Source organism: Cherax quadricarinatus, chromosome 22 (assembly GCF_038502225.1).
Source record: "Cherax quadricarinatus isolate ZL_2023a chromosome 22, ASM3850222v1, whole genome shotgun sequence".
Classification (NCBI taxonomy): domain Eukaryota; kingdom Metazoa; phylum Arthropoda; class Malacostraca; order Decapoda; family Parastacidae; genus Cherax; species Cherax quadricarinatus.
In genome coordinates, this window is record NC_091313.1 from 26,632,325 (window position 1) to 26,650,275 (window position 17,951).

General features: G+C 38.0%; 1 protein-coding gene across 2 annotated transcripts in view; it reads left to right on the forward strand.

Annotated features, from left to right (window-relative positions):
• Window positions 1-17,951, forward strand: part of LOC128689679 (dystrophin) — an 86,858-nt gene that overhangs the window by 13,606 nt on the left and 55,301 nt on the right. The window contains exons 3-6 of one of the 2 annotated variants that reach the window (XM_053778041.2): window positions 3,073-3,209; window positions 3,771-3,972; window positions 6,091-6,219; window positions 9,116-9,230. In XM_053778041.2, coding sequence (XP_053634016.1) covers window positions 3,073-3,209; window positions 3,771-3,972; window positions 6,091-6,219; window positions 9,116-9,230 — 583 coding nt within the window. The remainder of the gene's footprint in view (window positions 1-3,072; window positions 3,210-3,770; window positions 3,973-6,090; window positions 6,220-9,115; window positions 9,231-17,951) is intronic. The other variant, XM_053778042.2, reaches the window with a different exon arrangement.

Below are 17,951 nucleotides of genomic sequence, written 5' to 3' on the forward strand. Positions count from 1 at the left end.
TGTCTGGAGCAGATTAATTTTATTTCCATTTTTTATGGGGAAAATAGTTTAGTTTCGTGAATTTCGACTTTCGGCAGGCTCTCTGGAACGGATTTATCACGAAACTCTGGGGTTCACTGTACTTGATGCCCGGTGATTGACTTTAGGAAGTTGAATGCTAATAAACAATATCAGATAGTTTCCCACTTCATGTTCTTGGTGACTTGCTGTGCAATATTGAAGATAATCTTTTTGATTGTAGACTTGTTACAAGGGTTTTGGGAACTCCCTCTTCATGAGGACACTAGTAATGCTAACAAATTTTGTGAAGTCAATATACCAAATTTAGACCAAAAGTTTATTGGTCCTTGTTGAGTTATTGAACTATATAAGTGGTAACAAGTACAATGTTAGAGAAGTCAGTATAAGGAGTCCTACTTAAAACATGTGAAGTTAGTGCATTATAAACATGAGATTTCTGGCAGTCGGATGAGCGAGCCAGACTGACAGTCCTCCTGACCCAGTACCTTCTACCTCTGACAGCCTGACTGATATACAGGAGTGCCCCAATTATACGGCTGGTTAGGTTCCAGGCTACCGCCGTAAAGCGGAAACCACCGTAAAGTGGAACACCCTTTTTTTCCACTTACAAATGCATACAAACACTAGATAACAAGTTTACACTAACATATATTAAGTTAGCAATAGAACCAGGCATTAAAAAACAATAAAGAAGTACAATACACATAGTGCACTCATTACTTACCTTAAAATATTTATAGTCTTAATCTAGGGTGAGACAAGTAGTATTTATTGTAAGAAATCAAGTGTGGTATGTATGGTAGTCAGCCAGGCTACCATACCAGGCCACCCCACCCACACATACAATTCTATGATATTTAAGCATCCCAGAGCGATAAAATGTATATACAGTTCACTCATTACTTACCTTAAAATATAGGGTGAGATGAGTAGTATTTATTGTAAAAAATCAAGTGTGGTATGTATGGTAGTCAGCCGGGCTACCATACCAGGCCAACCCACCTACACATAATATTCTATTACATTTAAGCATCCCAGAGCGATAAAATGTATATACAGTTCACTCATTACTTACCTTAAAATATTTGTAGTCTTAATGTAGGGTCAGGAGTAAGTAAATGAGATAAAACGAATAAATGAGAGAGAGAAAGAATGAGTGCATGAGAGAGGACAGGCGCAGAGTTAGGTAAACAAACCAGGCGAAGGTAAGTTTTGTAAACGAAGTGTACACGTCTGGTTTGTGTACAAGTTACATTGTGTACAGGTTGTCTCTACATTGATACGGTAGAATAAATAAAGAAGAACACTCCCATTCTCATGTAACATCATTTTGAGAAGAAATGATGCTCTGAGTGAAGGCAATGGAAATAAGTCACTCTGACTTTTTTGGGTTATCCTAGATTCTCTACACATATGTTGTTATGTATGATAATCTATGTAACTGTATTTGTGTATACCTGAATAAACTTACTTACATACATACGAAAGGAATAATTTTCTACAGTTACCCCCAGTAACACATTTTCTCTTATGTTAGATTAGAGAAAATGTTATTCTTGGCATCACTTGTACAAGTTATCTGGCTACCACATCTCATATTTATGTTTATTTATTCTATTGTAGGGTGTATTTATCATCTTTTTATGTTATGTATCGTGTTTATTATATAATTTTGAAAAAAATATCATGGATGGATTAATGAAAATGTGTATATTAACGTAATATACAACATTTAATGAGACTCGGTGATTATTATTATTATTAGCATCTCTAATATGGCGTCACTTGTGCAAGTCGTCTGCTACCACATCTCATATTTATGTTTATTTATTCTATTGTGGGGTGTATTTATCATCTTTTTATGTTATGTATCGTGTTTATTATATAATTTTGAAAAAATATCATAGATGGATTAATGAAAATGTGTATTTAACGTAATATACGACATTTAAATGAGACTCGATGATTATTATCATTACTAATATGACGTCTGGAGACATAAGACACTCTTACTGATTTTAATGTGTACCTGCATGCCAGCACAGTATGTAAGTTTACTTAAGTACAGGTATACATAAGTATAATTATCAGAGTATATATAAAATATGAAATAACTTTTAAAAACATTTGAAATTTTGGAGTTTCCAGACAAAATGGAGAGACTTAGTGCTTACTGAGCTCACGAAGAATGTAAACAAACAGGGTGGGGCGCGGTGACCGTATTAGAAAGTCAGGTGGGGGGAGCCGTATAGCGAGTTTTGGTCATAATTTGAAATGACCGTATTAGCGGAACGCCGTAAAGTGAAACTCCGTAAAGCGGGGCCCTGCTGTACATGCATGCCCTGGCTGTGTTATTCCCTATGCACACAAGTGATGAGCACACCTCAAGTTTCACCCATTAGCACTAATGTTAATCCTCCTCAACCCCCTCCCCCCCATACCCCAAGAGCAGATGACAACTCCTTGCGTAAATCTTGCCCTAGCAGACTGCTGACCTGACCCTGGGCGCTATCCCAGACTGCTGACACATGCTGTGACTGAGGACTAACGTTTGTGGTAATGGATGAAACTTGGTGTACTCGTCACTTGTGTGCATAAGGAATTCTGTAACTACAGTTGGGACATACACGTACGTCGGTCACGTTGTTAGAGATAGAAGGTACTGGGTCAGAAGGATTGTCAGTCTGCCACGCTCATCTGAATGCCAGAATTCCCAACGTTGTCACACTAACTTCATGTGATTGAAATGGGATTGTATACTAACTGCTAATGAGTTCTCTGATTTTGTACTTATTGCCACTTGTATCTTCAATAACTTGGTATGGGCCAATAAACTTTGTCTAGTTTTGGCATTACAGATGACTTCTTGAAATTTGTTGGGGGCATTGGATCTTTTACTATATAGATTATTATTTCTAAAAAATATTTATCAAGTGGAGTTCAGGATTTTTTGCATTTGAATGTTGGGTTGAAGCCACTATACTTAAATGGGGATTGTATTGCTATATAGTGTATCTTGCATAGTTATGTGAAGAACTATACTATTTTCAGTCACACCCGTGGAGTTACGCAGTGGGATCACCCCGAGTATGTAAAAGTTTTAGAGGAAGTCCAGTCATTGAACTCTGTAAAATATGCAGCTTATCGTACTGCGTGCAAGTTGCGTCACCTTCAGACACGGCTCAAATGTAAGTTATGCTTCATCTAGTTGGCTTTTAATTTCTACTTTCCTCTGCTTTAGTTTTCTAGTATTTTTCATTATGCTTAGGGAAAAATTAAACAAAAATAGCATATTTTTTAGCATTTCTATTTGTTTAAAACTATTCATTTTTTTGTATTTAAAAATTTTGCTAAATATTTTTCCAGCCCTAAATATTTTTTATGATGTCTAGCATATTTCATCTCATAAAGAGAAGTCTTTATCAGGATAAAAATGTCTGGAAAAAAGGGAATGCTACCTCATTTTTCTGGCAATAAATTATTGCTCTCATTTATGTTATGTTAGATGGAGATGTGTAATGCCTGTGAGAAGTAAATAGTGGAGTTGTGAGATCCATAGATATGAACTATGTTAATTGAGAAAGAAAAATGAAGTGCTGCTTAACATATTGATTATTGTCTTATGCTGCCAATGGAAAATTTGAAGATAATGTTTTGATATAGTGTGTAAGAGATTAAATATTTGCATTAGCATTTCCTGGATTTAAGTAAAACTGCTTGTAGCTAATTTCATCATGTTTCCTTCACAGTTCATGAAGTATCTCTGCAGTGTGTAGCTTCATCTTTTGACAGCTTTAATCTGCATGTTGCAGAGAACAATGATCTAGTAGAGTTAAAGCAACTGGAGCAGGTCATTCACAAATGTCTTCGTTCAACCTATAAAAACCGGCCAATGCACATAGCCCTTGCCACTCCGCTCACTGTTAACCTTTTACTCAATATATATGACTTGTAAGTATTTTAATCTTTTTTTTGTTGTCTTGTTAGTAACTACGTATAGTCTACCTAGAGGTCATTCATTGAGTCGATGCCCCCCATAACCCAGTGCTTGACCAGGCCTCCTGGTGCATCAGGACCTGATCAACTGGACTGTTACTGCTGATTGGGCACTAATAATAATAATTTTGAGATACTGGCAGTTTGGAGTGACTATCTAAACTTTTGTATTTGGGTGCCTCTGCAAAGACAGTGATTGTGTATGAGTGATGGCAAAAGTGTTGACTGATAGTTTTATTTTATTTTTGGGTTTTTATTTTGGGTCACCCTGTCTTAGTGGGAGAGGGCCGACATGTTAAAAAAAAAATTGTTTCAGCATGATACATGTTTGTACAAAGGAGTATAACAATTAGGTGTACATGCCAAAAACCCCTCTACATGCAGAGCATTTTGGGCAAGCTTAAGATTAATAAGACAATAACAGTGCAGTAATTTTGTACATATGGTCATTAGGCAAGTTACAATGAATAGAAGAGAATTGAATATTGTTAGCTCATGCTATATGGCTTTAATAAGTTTGGTAGGGAATAATTAGTTTTGATTATTAACCTAAGGTGGATAAAATGGAATGATTAACATTTGAGAGGGATACAGATATTGAAAGTAAGTACAGTGGATCCCCGCCTTACGATATTAATTCATTCCAGAAGTCTGTTCGGGTGCCGTTACCAAACGAATTTGTTCCCATAAGGAATATCGTAAATTAGATTAGTCCATTTCAGACCCCCAAAAATACACGCACAAAAGCGCACACAAAAATGCGTAATTGTTCAAGTTGGGAGCTGATCGTAAGGCGGGGGGTCCACTGTATATAGTTTGTATGTAATATGTAAAGACTTACTATTCTGTACCGTTGTGTAATGTCTTCTGTGAGATACTGTAATAAATGTTTAATGCATTCCTGCCTGGCCCATGGCTGGGCTCTAGGAGTAAAGACTTGGAACTCATGAAAGGTATATAAAGGTATAAGCTGGAGATGATGCATTCTTTATAATTTCTGCGTGCAGTGAGCACAGCACTAAGAATTGCTATGTTGTCAACTAATCATTAATGTACACAGTGAGATTCTTTTACTAATTGTGACACCTTAGCCCTTGTATGAAATATGCATATAGTATTTATGGGATTTTTTTTTTTTAACAGTAGTCAGTTATGTACAAAGAAGTAACATATAGTATTGTGGCTTATGGAAAGATTTTTTTAAACACAGGCTATCTCCCACCAAGGTACCCCCCCCCCCCGTAAAAAAAATGCTATGGCCATCATTCGCTGTAATATGTGCCATAGGTGCATAGATACTTCAGTTCAGATGCCCGTCCGAACTTCAAATATCCCCACCTCTTTAGAGTGCAAGCACTGTACTCCCCACCTAAAGTCTGGCTAACCATTTCCCATGAATCCCTTCAGAAAGTGTTGCCTTGCTCACACTCCAGCTCATCAGGTCCCAAAATCCATTTGCCTACACTCCTATCTAACACGCTCACACGTGCCTGCTGAGTGTCTAAGCCTCTTGCACACAAAACCTCCTTTATCCCCTCCATCCTTTCCTAGTGTAAACCCTACCCTGCCTTCCCTCCACTACTGTTTTATACACTTTCCAAGTCATCCTATTTTGCTTCATCCACTCATAAATGTCCAAACCACCTCAACCCCCACGTCAGCGCACTGGATAATATTTCCAGTAACTCTGCACCTCCTCCTAATTTCCAAACTACAAATTCTCTGCATAATATATACACCACACATTGTATGTGGTCTTTGTGATTTGATGTGCTGAAGTGTGAGCACGGTAACATTTATGAAGGGATTCAGGGGGGTAAACCAGTTAGCAGGGCTTAAGTGCTGAAGATAAGTCCAGTGCCTATAGTCTGAAGAAGAGGCAGGAATGTTACAATTTGGAGGGTCATCTGAACTGTAATGTCAGTGCCCTTCTGGGAAGTCAGTAATTGAATGAGTCAGTGTTTTCTTCTTTATTGGGTCACCCTACCTCTGTGGGAGATGGCCAGTGTGTTAAAAAATAAATTGCCTCCATAGAGTTGGGAGCACCAAACCTAAATCTTCATTATTCATTAGGGGTCGCAGTGGTATGGTTAGAGTACTTGGTTGTAAGGTGCTGCTGGTGGTTTTGTGTGGAGGGCGACTACAAGAAAAGTACCGTTACCTCTTCACTCAGATAGCAGATCACAACAACTGTTGCACCAGGTGTGATTATTACATAAGATTTTCTAATATTTTGCACATACCTGGAGGTATGTACTGTGAAGATATATGAAGAACAGCACATTTCAGATATTTTATGCTAATAGGTACACTGAAATTATCATCAGTTACATAGACTTTTGATATATATAAAGAATTTTCTGTATTATTTTGTAGATGTATCTTATAAAAATATTAACCCTTTCAGGGTCGAGAGGCCCTCTCCTAAACTCGTCCCGAGGTTGAAAATTTTTCGGGAAAATTTTTTTTTTTTTCTCGTGAAATGATAATCATTTCCTGATCGTAATTACACCAAAAGTATGAAATTTGATGGAAACTTATGGAATTATGCTCTCGCGAAGTTAGCAGTCTCAACGATGTTTATGCATCAGTGATTTCGCCCACTTTGAGCCCTATTTTCGGCCAATTCCAATGTACTAGTCTACAAAAATCATTTACTTTGCTAGAACTCCATTTTTTCTATCTAATGAGTACAAGAAACCACCCTTTACCAATTTCAGCTAACCAATAAAGTGGTTAGAAATTGGCAATTTTGCCAATTTCACACAAATTTCAAAAGATGCCAATTTCCAAAGAGGGTCCAGAATAAACAAGACAGACATTCCTGGCACTAAAATAACAAGTTCTCTGTTCGTTAGCCATGTCCCCAGGCCCCTCTTATATTTCTTTTGCTTTCCAATTTGAATTTTTTATTCTCACAAAAAATAGAAGATTTACCGTTATGCAGACTACTGCATCAGTGTAGAAGTGGTATAAATAATATCAGCGCACTTGTGAAAGAATATTAGACTCACCAGTTGACGTGTATTGGACACTTGGCATGATTTGTTTACTTTTGAACTTTGGTAAAAATTGAACATTGCTGCTACTTTGAGCTCAATTTCAAGGTACTTTTCATTGTGAAACCAATCAAAATCATCTCAATTTCTGTCTTCCATTCTATGAAATGAGACCAGGAAAACTAGAATACAACCATAAATATCATACGAAAATGCAGTGCAAAGTCGCTGTTTTAATTAAAAAACACTCAGTTTTTTTTTCTCATTACACACTGTGTGCTGCAGTATTTTTTTATACTGTGCACACTGACCACATAGACCCATTCTTTCGTAAGTAGGCCTACCAGCTTTCTCTCGCTAGATTTGAAGGTGCTAGAATTTAAGTGTTCTAGTACGTCAAAAACCCTGGTGCGTAAGCTGTACTAGTACGTCGGAAACCCTGAAAGGGTTAAATCACTTTTGTGCATATTTGACCAGTTTTTAATTGTTACAAGTTATTGTAGTTCATAGATTTGAAAGGATTAAATATTACTGAAAGAGGATGATGCTGATAAAACCTTGTACAAAGCTTAGGTAAACAGCCTTAATTTAGTTTGACCTTTGTGAATGGGCCAGAATGACAGGTTCATGTATATAATGCACTATTGTGACCTTATCATGTACCCTTAAATTGGTGATATATTGCAGTGTATTTAATTTTTATATTTTTCTTAGCCTACATAGAGGATAGGGGACATCAGAAGGTGGCAAGTCCTACCCCCTCCCCCTCATTAAAAAAAAAAACACATAAAATGTCTTTTAACCCTTTGAGGGTTTTGCCCGTACTAGTACGGCTTACGACCCAGGGTTTTTGACGTACTAGTACGCCTAAATTCTAGCGCCCTCAAATCTAGTGGGAGAAAGCTGGTAGGCCTACATATGAAAGAATGGGTCTATGTGGTCAGTGTGCACAGTATAAAAAAAATCCTGGAGCACAGTGCATAATGAGAAAAAAAAACTGACCGTTTTTTTGGAATAAAACAGCGACTTTGCACTGTATTTTCGTATGGTATTTATTGTTGTATTCTAGTTTTCTTGGTCTCATTTTAAAGAATGGAAGACATATTACAGAAATTGAGATGATTTTGACTGGTTTTACAATGAAAAGTACCTTGAAATTGAGCTCAAAGTAGCAGAAATGTTTGATTTCTACCAAAGTTCAAAAGTAAACAAATCATGCCAAGCATCCAATACACATCAACTGGTGAGTCTAATATTCTTTTGCAAGTGCACCAATATCATTTATGCCATTTTTTACACTAATGCAGTAGTCTGCATAACAGTAAATCTTCTATTTTTTGTGAGAAAAATTCAAAGTGGAAAGCAAAAGAATGTAAGAGGGGCCTTGAGACGTGACTAATGAACAGAGGAAATGTCATTTTAGTGCCAGGACTGTCTTTCTTGTTTATTCTGGACCCTATTCGGAAATTGGCATCTTTCGAAATTTGTGTGAAATTGGCAAAATTGCTAAATTCTGACCGCTGTACTGGATAGTTGAAATTGGTAAATGGGTGGTTTCTTGCACTCATTCGATAGAAAAAATGGAGTTCTAGCAAAATATTCATGTTTTTTGTCGACTAGTACAGTGAAATTGGCTGAAAATGGGGTTCAAATTGGGCAAAATCGCCGATGCGTAAACATCATTGAGACTGCTAGCTTCGTGAGAGCATAATTCCGTAAGTTTTCCATCAAATTTCATACTTTTGGTGTCATTATGATTGGGAAAAGATTCTCTATCTTATCATAAGATATTTTTTTTTTTTTTAATTTGGCCGACCCTGAGAACGAGTCTCGGAGAGGGCCTGTCGACCCTCAAAGGGTTAACGAGACAATGCTGAATTATTTTTATTCTCTGGAGATGCTGGTTAATTTCATTCATAGCCAGCTTTATAGTGCAATAGTTGCATTTCTTTAAATATTTTGAATATTAACTTCTCATGCCTTGCAAAATGTCATTATGAAATATAATTTGTATTCTATGTAATAAATGAAAGCTGTAGTTGGTAAAGTTGCTCAAAATTAATAATATAGTATTAACCATAACACTACTTTTCTCATAGACGAAGATTAGCAGCTGTCCTTCGTGATTTGGCTCGTATTCCAGAGTTACTCTCTGAGCAGCCATCATTTGGCTTATCTTTGGTGGCAGCTGCTGTTGAAAGTTGTTTCCAAGAGGTAAATAATCATCTTCTCTTATGGTACCACATAAATTGATTAGAATACCTATAGTGATTTTCAGCAGCATTATTGCCCTACTTGCTAATTTTGCTTCAGTACAGTATTCTTTAAACTTCTAATGCTGATGTATAAAGCAGTTTCCTCTTGAAAAATATTGAAAGTTAATACAACTTAAATGTTTCTTTATACTCAAAGAAGCCTCTTGTATACATAGTACTTTAGGCAAGCCTTAACTTTAGGGTAAGGAACATATTTGCATGTTGGATATATAATACTGTAAAATAATTATACATTGTGTGTTATTTTGACATTAATAATTTAATTTTTATAACTGATGCAAGTTATTTTACTTTAATGTGATGGTATTTGTGTTTTCGTGCTAGTACTTTTCATTTTTGTTACATAGCTCTTTCCTTGAGTATTCTTGTATAGGTTTTTTTTTTTTTTTTTTTTTAACAAGTCGGCCGTCTCCCACCGAGGCAGGGTGACCCAAAAAAGAAAAAATCCCCGAAAACAAAATACTTTCATCATCATTCAACACTTTCACCACACTCACACATTATCACTGTTTTTGCAGAGGTGCTCAGAATACAACAGTTCAGAAGCATACACATATAAAGATACACAACATATCCCTCCAAACTGCCAATATCCCAAACCCCTCCTTTAAAGTGCAGGCATTGTACTTCCCATTTCCAGGACTCAAGTCCGACTATATGAAAATAACCGGATTCCCTGAATCTCTTCACTAAATATTACCCTGCTCACACTCCAACAGATCGTCAGGTCCCAAGTACCATTCGTCTCCATTCACTCCTGTCTAACACGCTCACGCACGCTTGCTGGAAGTCCAAGCCCCTTGCCCACAAAACCACCTTTACCCCGTCTCCAACCCTTTCGAGGACGACCCCTACCCCGCCTTCCTTCCCCTATAGATTTATATGCTTTCCATGTCATTCTACTTTGATCCATTCTCTCTAAATGACCAAACCACCTCAACAAACCCTCTTCTGCCCTCTGACTAATACTTTTATTAACTCCACACCTTTTCCTAATTTCCACACTCCGAATTTTCTGCATAATATTTACACCACACATTGCCCTTAAACAGGACATCTCCACTGCCTCCAACCGTCTCCTCGCTGCTGCATTTACCACCCAAGCTTCACACCCATATAAGAGTGTTGGTACTACTATACTTTCATACATTCCCTTCTTTGCCTCCATAGATAACGTTTTTTGACTCCACATATACCTCAACGCACCGCTCGCCTTTTTTCTCTCATCAATTCTATGATTAAGTTCATCCTTCATAAATCCATCCGCCGACACGTCAACTCCCAAGTATCGGAAAACATTCACTTCTTCCATACTCCTCCCCAATTTGATATCTATTTTTTCTTTATCTAAATCATTTGACACCCTCATCACCTTACTCTTTTCTATGTTCACTTTCAACTTTCTACCTTTACACACATTCCCAAACTCATCCACTAACCTTTGCAATTTTTCTTTAGAATCTCCCATAAGCACAGTATCATCAGCAAAAAGTAACTGTGTCAATTCCCATTTTGAATTTGATATCCCCAAAATTTAATCCCACCCCTCTCCCGAACACCCTAGCATTTACTTCCTTTACAACCCCATCTATAAATATATTAAACAACCATGGTGACATTACACATCCCTGTCTAAGACCTACTTTTACCGGGAAGTAATCTCCCTCTCTTCTACACACCCTAACCTGAGCCTCGCTATCCTCATAAAAACTCTTTACAGCATTTAATAACTTACCACCTATTCCATATACTTGCAATATCTGCCACATTGCTCCTCTATCCACTCTATCATATGCCTTTTCTAAATTCATATATGCAATAAAAACTTCCCTACCTTTATCTAAATACTGTTCACATATATGCTTCAATGTAAACACTTGATCTACACATCCCCTACCCACTCTGAAACCTCCTTGCTCATCCGCAATCCTACATTCTGTCTTACCTCTAATTCTTTCAATTATAACCCTACCGTACACTTTTCCTGGTATACTTAGTAAACTTATTCCTCTATAATTTTTACAGTCTCTTTTGACCCCTTTCCCTTTATATAAAGGGACTATACATGCTCTCTGCCAATCCCTAGGTACCTTCCCCTCTTTCATACATTTATTAAAGATAGGTACCAACCACTCCAACACTATATCCCCCCATGCTTTTAACATTTCTGTCATGATCCCATCAGTTCCAGCTGCTTTACCTCCTTTCATTCTACGTAATGCCTCACGTACCTCCCCCACACTTACATTGTGCTCTTCTTCACTCCTAAAAGATGGTATACCTCCCTGACCAGTGCATGAAATTACTGTCTCTATTTCTTCCTTAACATTTAAAAGTTCCTCAAAATATTCTAGCCATCTACCTAATACCTCCATCTCCCCATCTACTAACTCCCCTACTCTGTTTTTAACTGACAAATCCATACTTTCCCTAGGCTTTCTTAACTTGTTTAACTCATTCCAAAATTTTTTCTTATTTTCATTAAAATTTCTTGACAGTGCGCCTCCCTCTCTATCATCTGCTCTCCTTTTGCACTCTCTCAACACTCTCTTTACCTTTCTTTTACGCTCCGTATACTCTGCTCTTCTTATAACACTTCTGCTTTGTAAAAACCTCTCATAAGGTACCTTTTTCTCTTTTATCACACCCTTTACTTCATCATTCCACCAATCACTCCTCTTTCCTCCTGCCCCCACCCTCCTATAACCACAAACTTCTGCCCCACATTCTAATACTGCATTTTTAAAACTCATCCAACCCTCTTCAACCCCCCCACTACTCATCTTTGCACTAGCCCACCTTTCTGCCAATAGTTGCTTATATCTCACCCGAACTTCCTCCTCCCCTTTAGTTTATACACTTTCACCTCCCTGTTACTTGTTGTTGCCACCTTCCTCTTTTCCCATCTACCTCTTACTCTAACTGTAGCTACAACTAAACAATGATCCGATATATCAGTTGCCCCTCTATAAACATGTACATCCTGGAGCCTACCCATCAACCTTTTATCCACCAATACATAATCTAATAAACTACTTTCATTACGTGCTACATTATACCTTGTATATTTATTTATCCTCTTTTTCATAAAATGTGTATTACTTATTACCAAATCTCTTTCTACACATAGCTCAATTAAAGGCTCCCCATTTACATTTACCCCTGGCACCCCAAATTTACCTACTACTCCCTCCATAACATTTTTACCCACTTTAGCATTGAAATCCCCAACCACCATTACTCTCACACTTGATTCAAAACTCCCCACGCATTCACTCAACATTTCCCAAAATCTCTCTCTCTCCTCTACACTTGTCTCTTCTCCAGGTGCATTCACGCTTATTATAACCCACTTTTCACATCCAATCTTTATTTTACTCCACATAATCCTTGAATTAATACATTTATAGTCCCTCTTTTCCTGCCATAGCTTATCCTTCAACATTATTGCTACTCCTTCTTTAGCTCTAACTCTATTTGAAACCCCTGACCTAATCCCATTTATTCCTCTCCATTGAAACTCTCCCACCCCCTTCAGCTTTGTTTCACTTAAAGCCAGGACATCCAGCTTCTTCTCATTCATAACATCCACAATCATCTCTGTCTTATCATTTGCACAACATCCACACACATTCAGACTTCCCACTTTGACAATTTTCTTCTTCTTATTCTTTTTAGTAATCTTTACAGGAAAAGGGGTTACTAGCCCATTGTTCCCGGCATTTTAGTTGACTTTTACAACACGCATGGCTTACGGAGGAAAGAGTCTTATTCCACTTCCCCATGGATATAAAAGGAAAATTAATAAGACCAAGAACTATTAAGATAAAATCAAAGAAAACTCAGATGAGTGTGTATAAATAAATGTGTACATGTATGTGTAGTGTGACCTAAGTGTAAGTAGAAGTAGCAAGACATGCCTGTAATCTTGCATATTTATGAGACAGACAAAAGACATCAGCAATCCTACCATCATGTAAAACAATCACAGGCTTTCGTTTTACACTCACTTGGCAGGACGGTAGTACCTCCCTGGGTGGTTGCTGTCTACCAACCTACTTTTTTTTTTTTGGTACTTTTTCCAATGCCCAGAGTTATGAGTGATCCCAGCTGTCAAAATGCTCATAAAATTTTTCAATTACCATTTTGTACATTATGAAAATTTTTATTTGAAATTAATAATAATATAAATAATAATGATGCCAGGAGCAAGGGGCTAGTAACCCCTTCTCCTGTATATATTACTAAATGTAAAAAGAGAAACTTTGGTTTTTCTTTTTGGGCCACCTGCCTTGGTGGGATATGGCCAGTTTGTTGAAAAAAAAAAATTAATAATGGAAACCTAAGAAATAATGCAGTGCAGTACAACCTGTACCAAAGGAAATCAGCATCAGTGCTGGGATTCAACTGAAATTCAGTGGACCCTCGGTTATTGGCCGTTCCGCTTATTGGCCGTTTTTTCGGCTTCCAGTTATTGGCCGTTATTTCGCTTATCAGCCATGTGGGATGCGCCAACCCACCGCTGCCAGCCGCTCGCGCATCAGTCTGGCTGTGTCTCTGGGCGAGTGAGGAAGCTTTACTCATTCATCGAAACATTTCCCTATAATCCATTGTTTTTTGTGGTTATTGATTAAGTTCATCTGTGAAATAAGTAACCATGGCCCCAAAGAGTTCCTAGTAAAGTTCCGTTGGTAAAGAAAGTGAGGAATACGATGGAATTTAAGAAAAAAGTTACTGAAAAATAATGGTGTGCGGGTGCTGGAACTTGCCAGCATGTATGGGAAAAGCAAATCAACAATCACTTCTATCCTGGCAAAGAAAGTAGAAATCAAGTAAGCTAATGTTGTGAAAGGAATAAATGTGCTAATGAAACAAAGGTCACCAATAATGGAAGATATGGACAAGTTATTGTTGTGGATCGCCAAAAAACAATTGGCTGGAGATAGTGTTGTGGAGTCGATTATTTGTGAGAAGGTAAGGCAGTTGCATGCAGATCTTGTAAAGAAAATGCCTGGAACAAGTGCTGCTGTTAGTGAATTTAGGGTCAGCAAAGGCTGGTTTGAGAGATTTAAGAAGCATAGTGGCATACAGTGTGGTAAGGCATGGCGAGGCTGCAAGTCCTTATGGAGGGGGATTCCCCTTCCAAACAATGAATCTTCCCTCTCTCCTCCCTGTCTTCCATAAGCCAACAAGTCTCCCCAATAAAGGTATGTAATAGTGATTTAATTGTTCATGTATTTATTTTATTTAGTAATCATTTTTTTGTATGTAAAATTATAATTAATCTTTATAAAAATAAAAAATTTTTGTTAATAATTTTGGGTGTCTGGCACGGATTAATTGTATTTACATTAATTCTTATGGGAAATGTTATTTCGCTTTTTGGTTTTACGCTAACCTTCTGGAACGGATTATGGCCGATAAGAGGGTCCACTGTAGAAGATGTGTTACTTGGTTGTCGAACGGACTAGTTGTCGAACAAATTGGTTCTAACTGATTTGTTATTGTTACTTTGTTTTTGTACATGGTCTTGGTTGTCGACCGACAACGCTCGGATCACGTGATCACCAAACATTCCACAGTGTGGGTCTCGGTCAGTCTAGCAACTATAAACATCTCTTGAGTTCTTGTGCATCTTGTGAAGGTAATGAAACCAAAAGCATAAAATTCGAAGAAAAACTTGAGGAATTACGCTGTCGCTATATTTACGCATCAGCAATTTCACCCACTTTGAGTCCTATTTTGGGCCAATTCCATTGTTCCAGCTGACCAAACTCATATCTATTTTGCTAGAACTCTTTTTATTCTATCGATTGAGTAAAGAAATGCAGAGTGCCACTTGCACGAGCCCTCGGTATTCTTTGGAGAAAGAGCTTAGATCTAGGTGAAATACCGGAGGCCTTAAAGAGTGCAGACATAGCTCCTTTGCATAAGGGAGGTAGTAGAGCACTAGCTAAAAATTAGACCACTAGCCCTAACCTCTCGCATAAAAATCTTCGAAAGAGTGATGAGACGGCAGGTTACAAATTTCATGGAGCAGCACAACCAACATAATCCGAACCAGCATGGTTTTAGAGCAGGACAATCATGTCTGTCGGAGCTGCTGAACCATTATGACAGAATTACAGAGGCACTGGAAGAAGACCAAAACGCAGATGTGATTTACACAGATTTTTCTAAGGCGTTTGACAAATGCGATCATGGAGTGATAGCACACAAAATGAAGGCCATGGGTATTACGGGGAAGGTAGGCAGATGGATTTTGTGTTTCCTAACACACGGAACACAAAAAGTAGTAGTGAACAGGGCAAGATCCAGCATCAGCGAGGTCCAAAGCTCAGTACCCCAAGGCACTGTCCTGGCACCTCTGCTGTTCCTCATCCTCATAGCAGACATAGACAAAAACACCCGGCACACTTTTGTATCATTTGCATGACACTAAAATAAGCATGCAAGTCAGTACGGTAGAGGACACTGAAAAAGTACAGGAAGACATAAACAGGGTTTTCCAGTGGGCAGTGGAAAACATGACGTTTAATGGTGATAAGTTCCAGCTGCTTAGATATGGAGAGAATGAAGAACTCAAAATGAGCACTACATACAAAACTCACGAGGGTCTCCAAATAGAACGTAAGGAACACGTAAAAGACCTAGGAATAATTATGTCAGCTGACCTTTCTTTTAAAGACCATTAGACGAAGATCACGACAGCCAGGAAAATGACTGGGTGGGTATTGAGAACTTTCAAAACAAGGGAAATAATGCCGATGGTGACACTCTTCAAATCGCTAGTGCTCCCTCACTTAGAATATTGCTCAGTGCTGATGGCCCCGTCCAGGGCAGGAGAAATATCAGAGCTGGAACAAATAGATCGTTTACAGCTCGCATTGAGCCAGTAAAGCACCTAAACTACTGGGAACGCCTGCAAGTTTTGAACATGTTCTCATTGGAGCGGAGGAGAGAGAGGTACATGATATATACCTGGAATGGACTCGAGGGCTTGGTCGCAAATCTGCACACTCCCATAACATACTGGGGTGAGAGAGATGGGAGGAGGTGTAAAATAAACCCAGTGAGGAACAGGGGTGCAGTGGGGACAATAAGGGAACACTTTATCAACATCCAGGGTCCCAGACTTTTCAACATCTTACCAGAAGATATCAGAAACACTGCTGGAACAAGTGTTGAAGCCTTCAAGAGGAAACTAGACAAGCATCTTCACCAGGTGCCAGATCAACCAGGCTGTGATGGATATGTGGGGCAGTGGGCCTCCAGCAGCAACAGCCTGGTTGACCAGGCAAGCACCAGACGAGCCTGGCCCATGGCCATGCTCAGAGAGTAGATATACTCTCGAAATTCTTCAAAGGTACATCAAAGGTAAAGGTCCATTACTCATTTCAGCTACCCAATAAAGTGATCTGAAATTGCTAATTTCACACAAAATTCAAGAAAGGCCAATTTCAAAATAGGGTCCAGCATAAACAGTGTAGACATTCCTGGCACGAAAATAACATTTTATCTGTTCATTAGTCACGTCTCCAGGTCCCTCTTATATTACACTTGCTTTTCATTTTGAATTATTCACACACAAAAAATAGAAGATTTACCGTTATTTAAACTACTGCATAATTGTATAAATAAAATTAGTGCATTCGTGAATGCATATTAGACCCCCCCAGTTGATGTGTGACATGATTTGTTTGCTCATGAACATCGGCAAAAATCTAATTTCTGCTGCTTTGAGCTCAATTTCAAGCTATTTTAGTCCTTAAATCATCTCTATTTCTGTAAAATATCTTCCATTCTATCAAGTGAGACCAAGAAAGTGAGAAGACGACCATAAATACCGTATGAAAATACCGCAAAGTCGCTGTTTTAAACCAAAAACAGTAGCAGTTTTTTTCTCGTGCACTGCGTGCTGCAGGATTTTTATACCGCACATGCTGACCATGCAGATCCATTCTCTCACATGTAGGCCTACCAGCTTTCTCTCACAAGATTTGAAGCTGCTAGAATTTTGCCATTAGCTCTCCTCTCTGACAGGTAAGAGGCAGTTAAATTTTCATTTCCTGTGCAGTATTTGTTAAATTTTCATTCAGTAGTCATTTTTACAGTTCCCGTGTGCTGTATAATTTTATGATGTACTAACTACATTATTATTAATAAATTATTAGTCATTTTTGGTCTGGAATGGATTAACTATTTACATTATTATTTATGGGAAAAATTGGTTTGGTTGTAAACCATTTTGGTTGTTGAACTGACATCTAGAACGAATTAAGTTCGACAACAGAGGTTCCACTGTGCGTATTTGGTTTTCTTTGTGTTCGACTTACTGGATTAATAAATAGAGCTTGGCCTTATCAATGTGTTATTACCTTTTGTTCTCATCATTTCCTTGGAAGTTCTCCATTACTTGATAAAGCAATTTATCCCAGATAGAGGGTGAAATTCTTCGTCTGTACGTCAGCAGTTGAAATCCTCTAGTACCATTAGTTCAGCCCTGGCTCTGTTTGCTTCCTCAGTGATGGCTTTCATTGCTGCATTGAATGAGTATAATCAGTGGTAGGAATACCAAAGTATGAGTTTACATTTTCCATACAAGGAAGACTTTTTACTTTTGTGTCTCGACTATTAATCTGATGAATCTTGTTCTTTA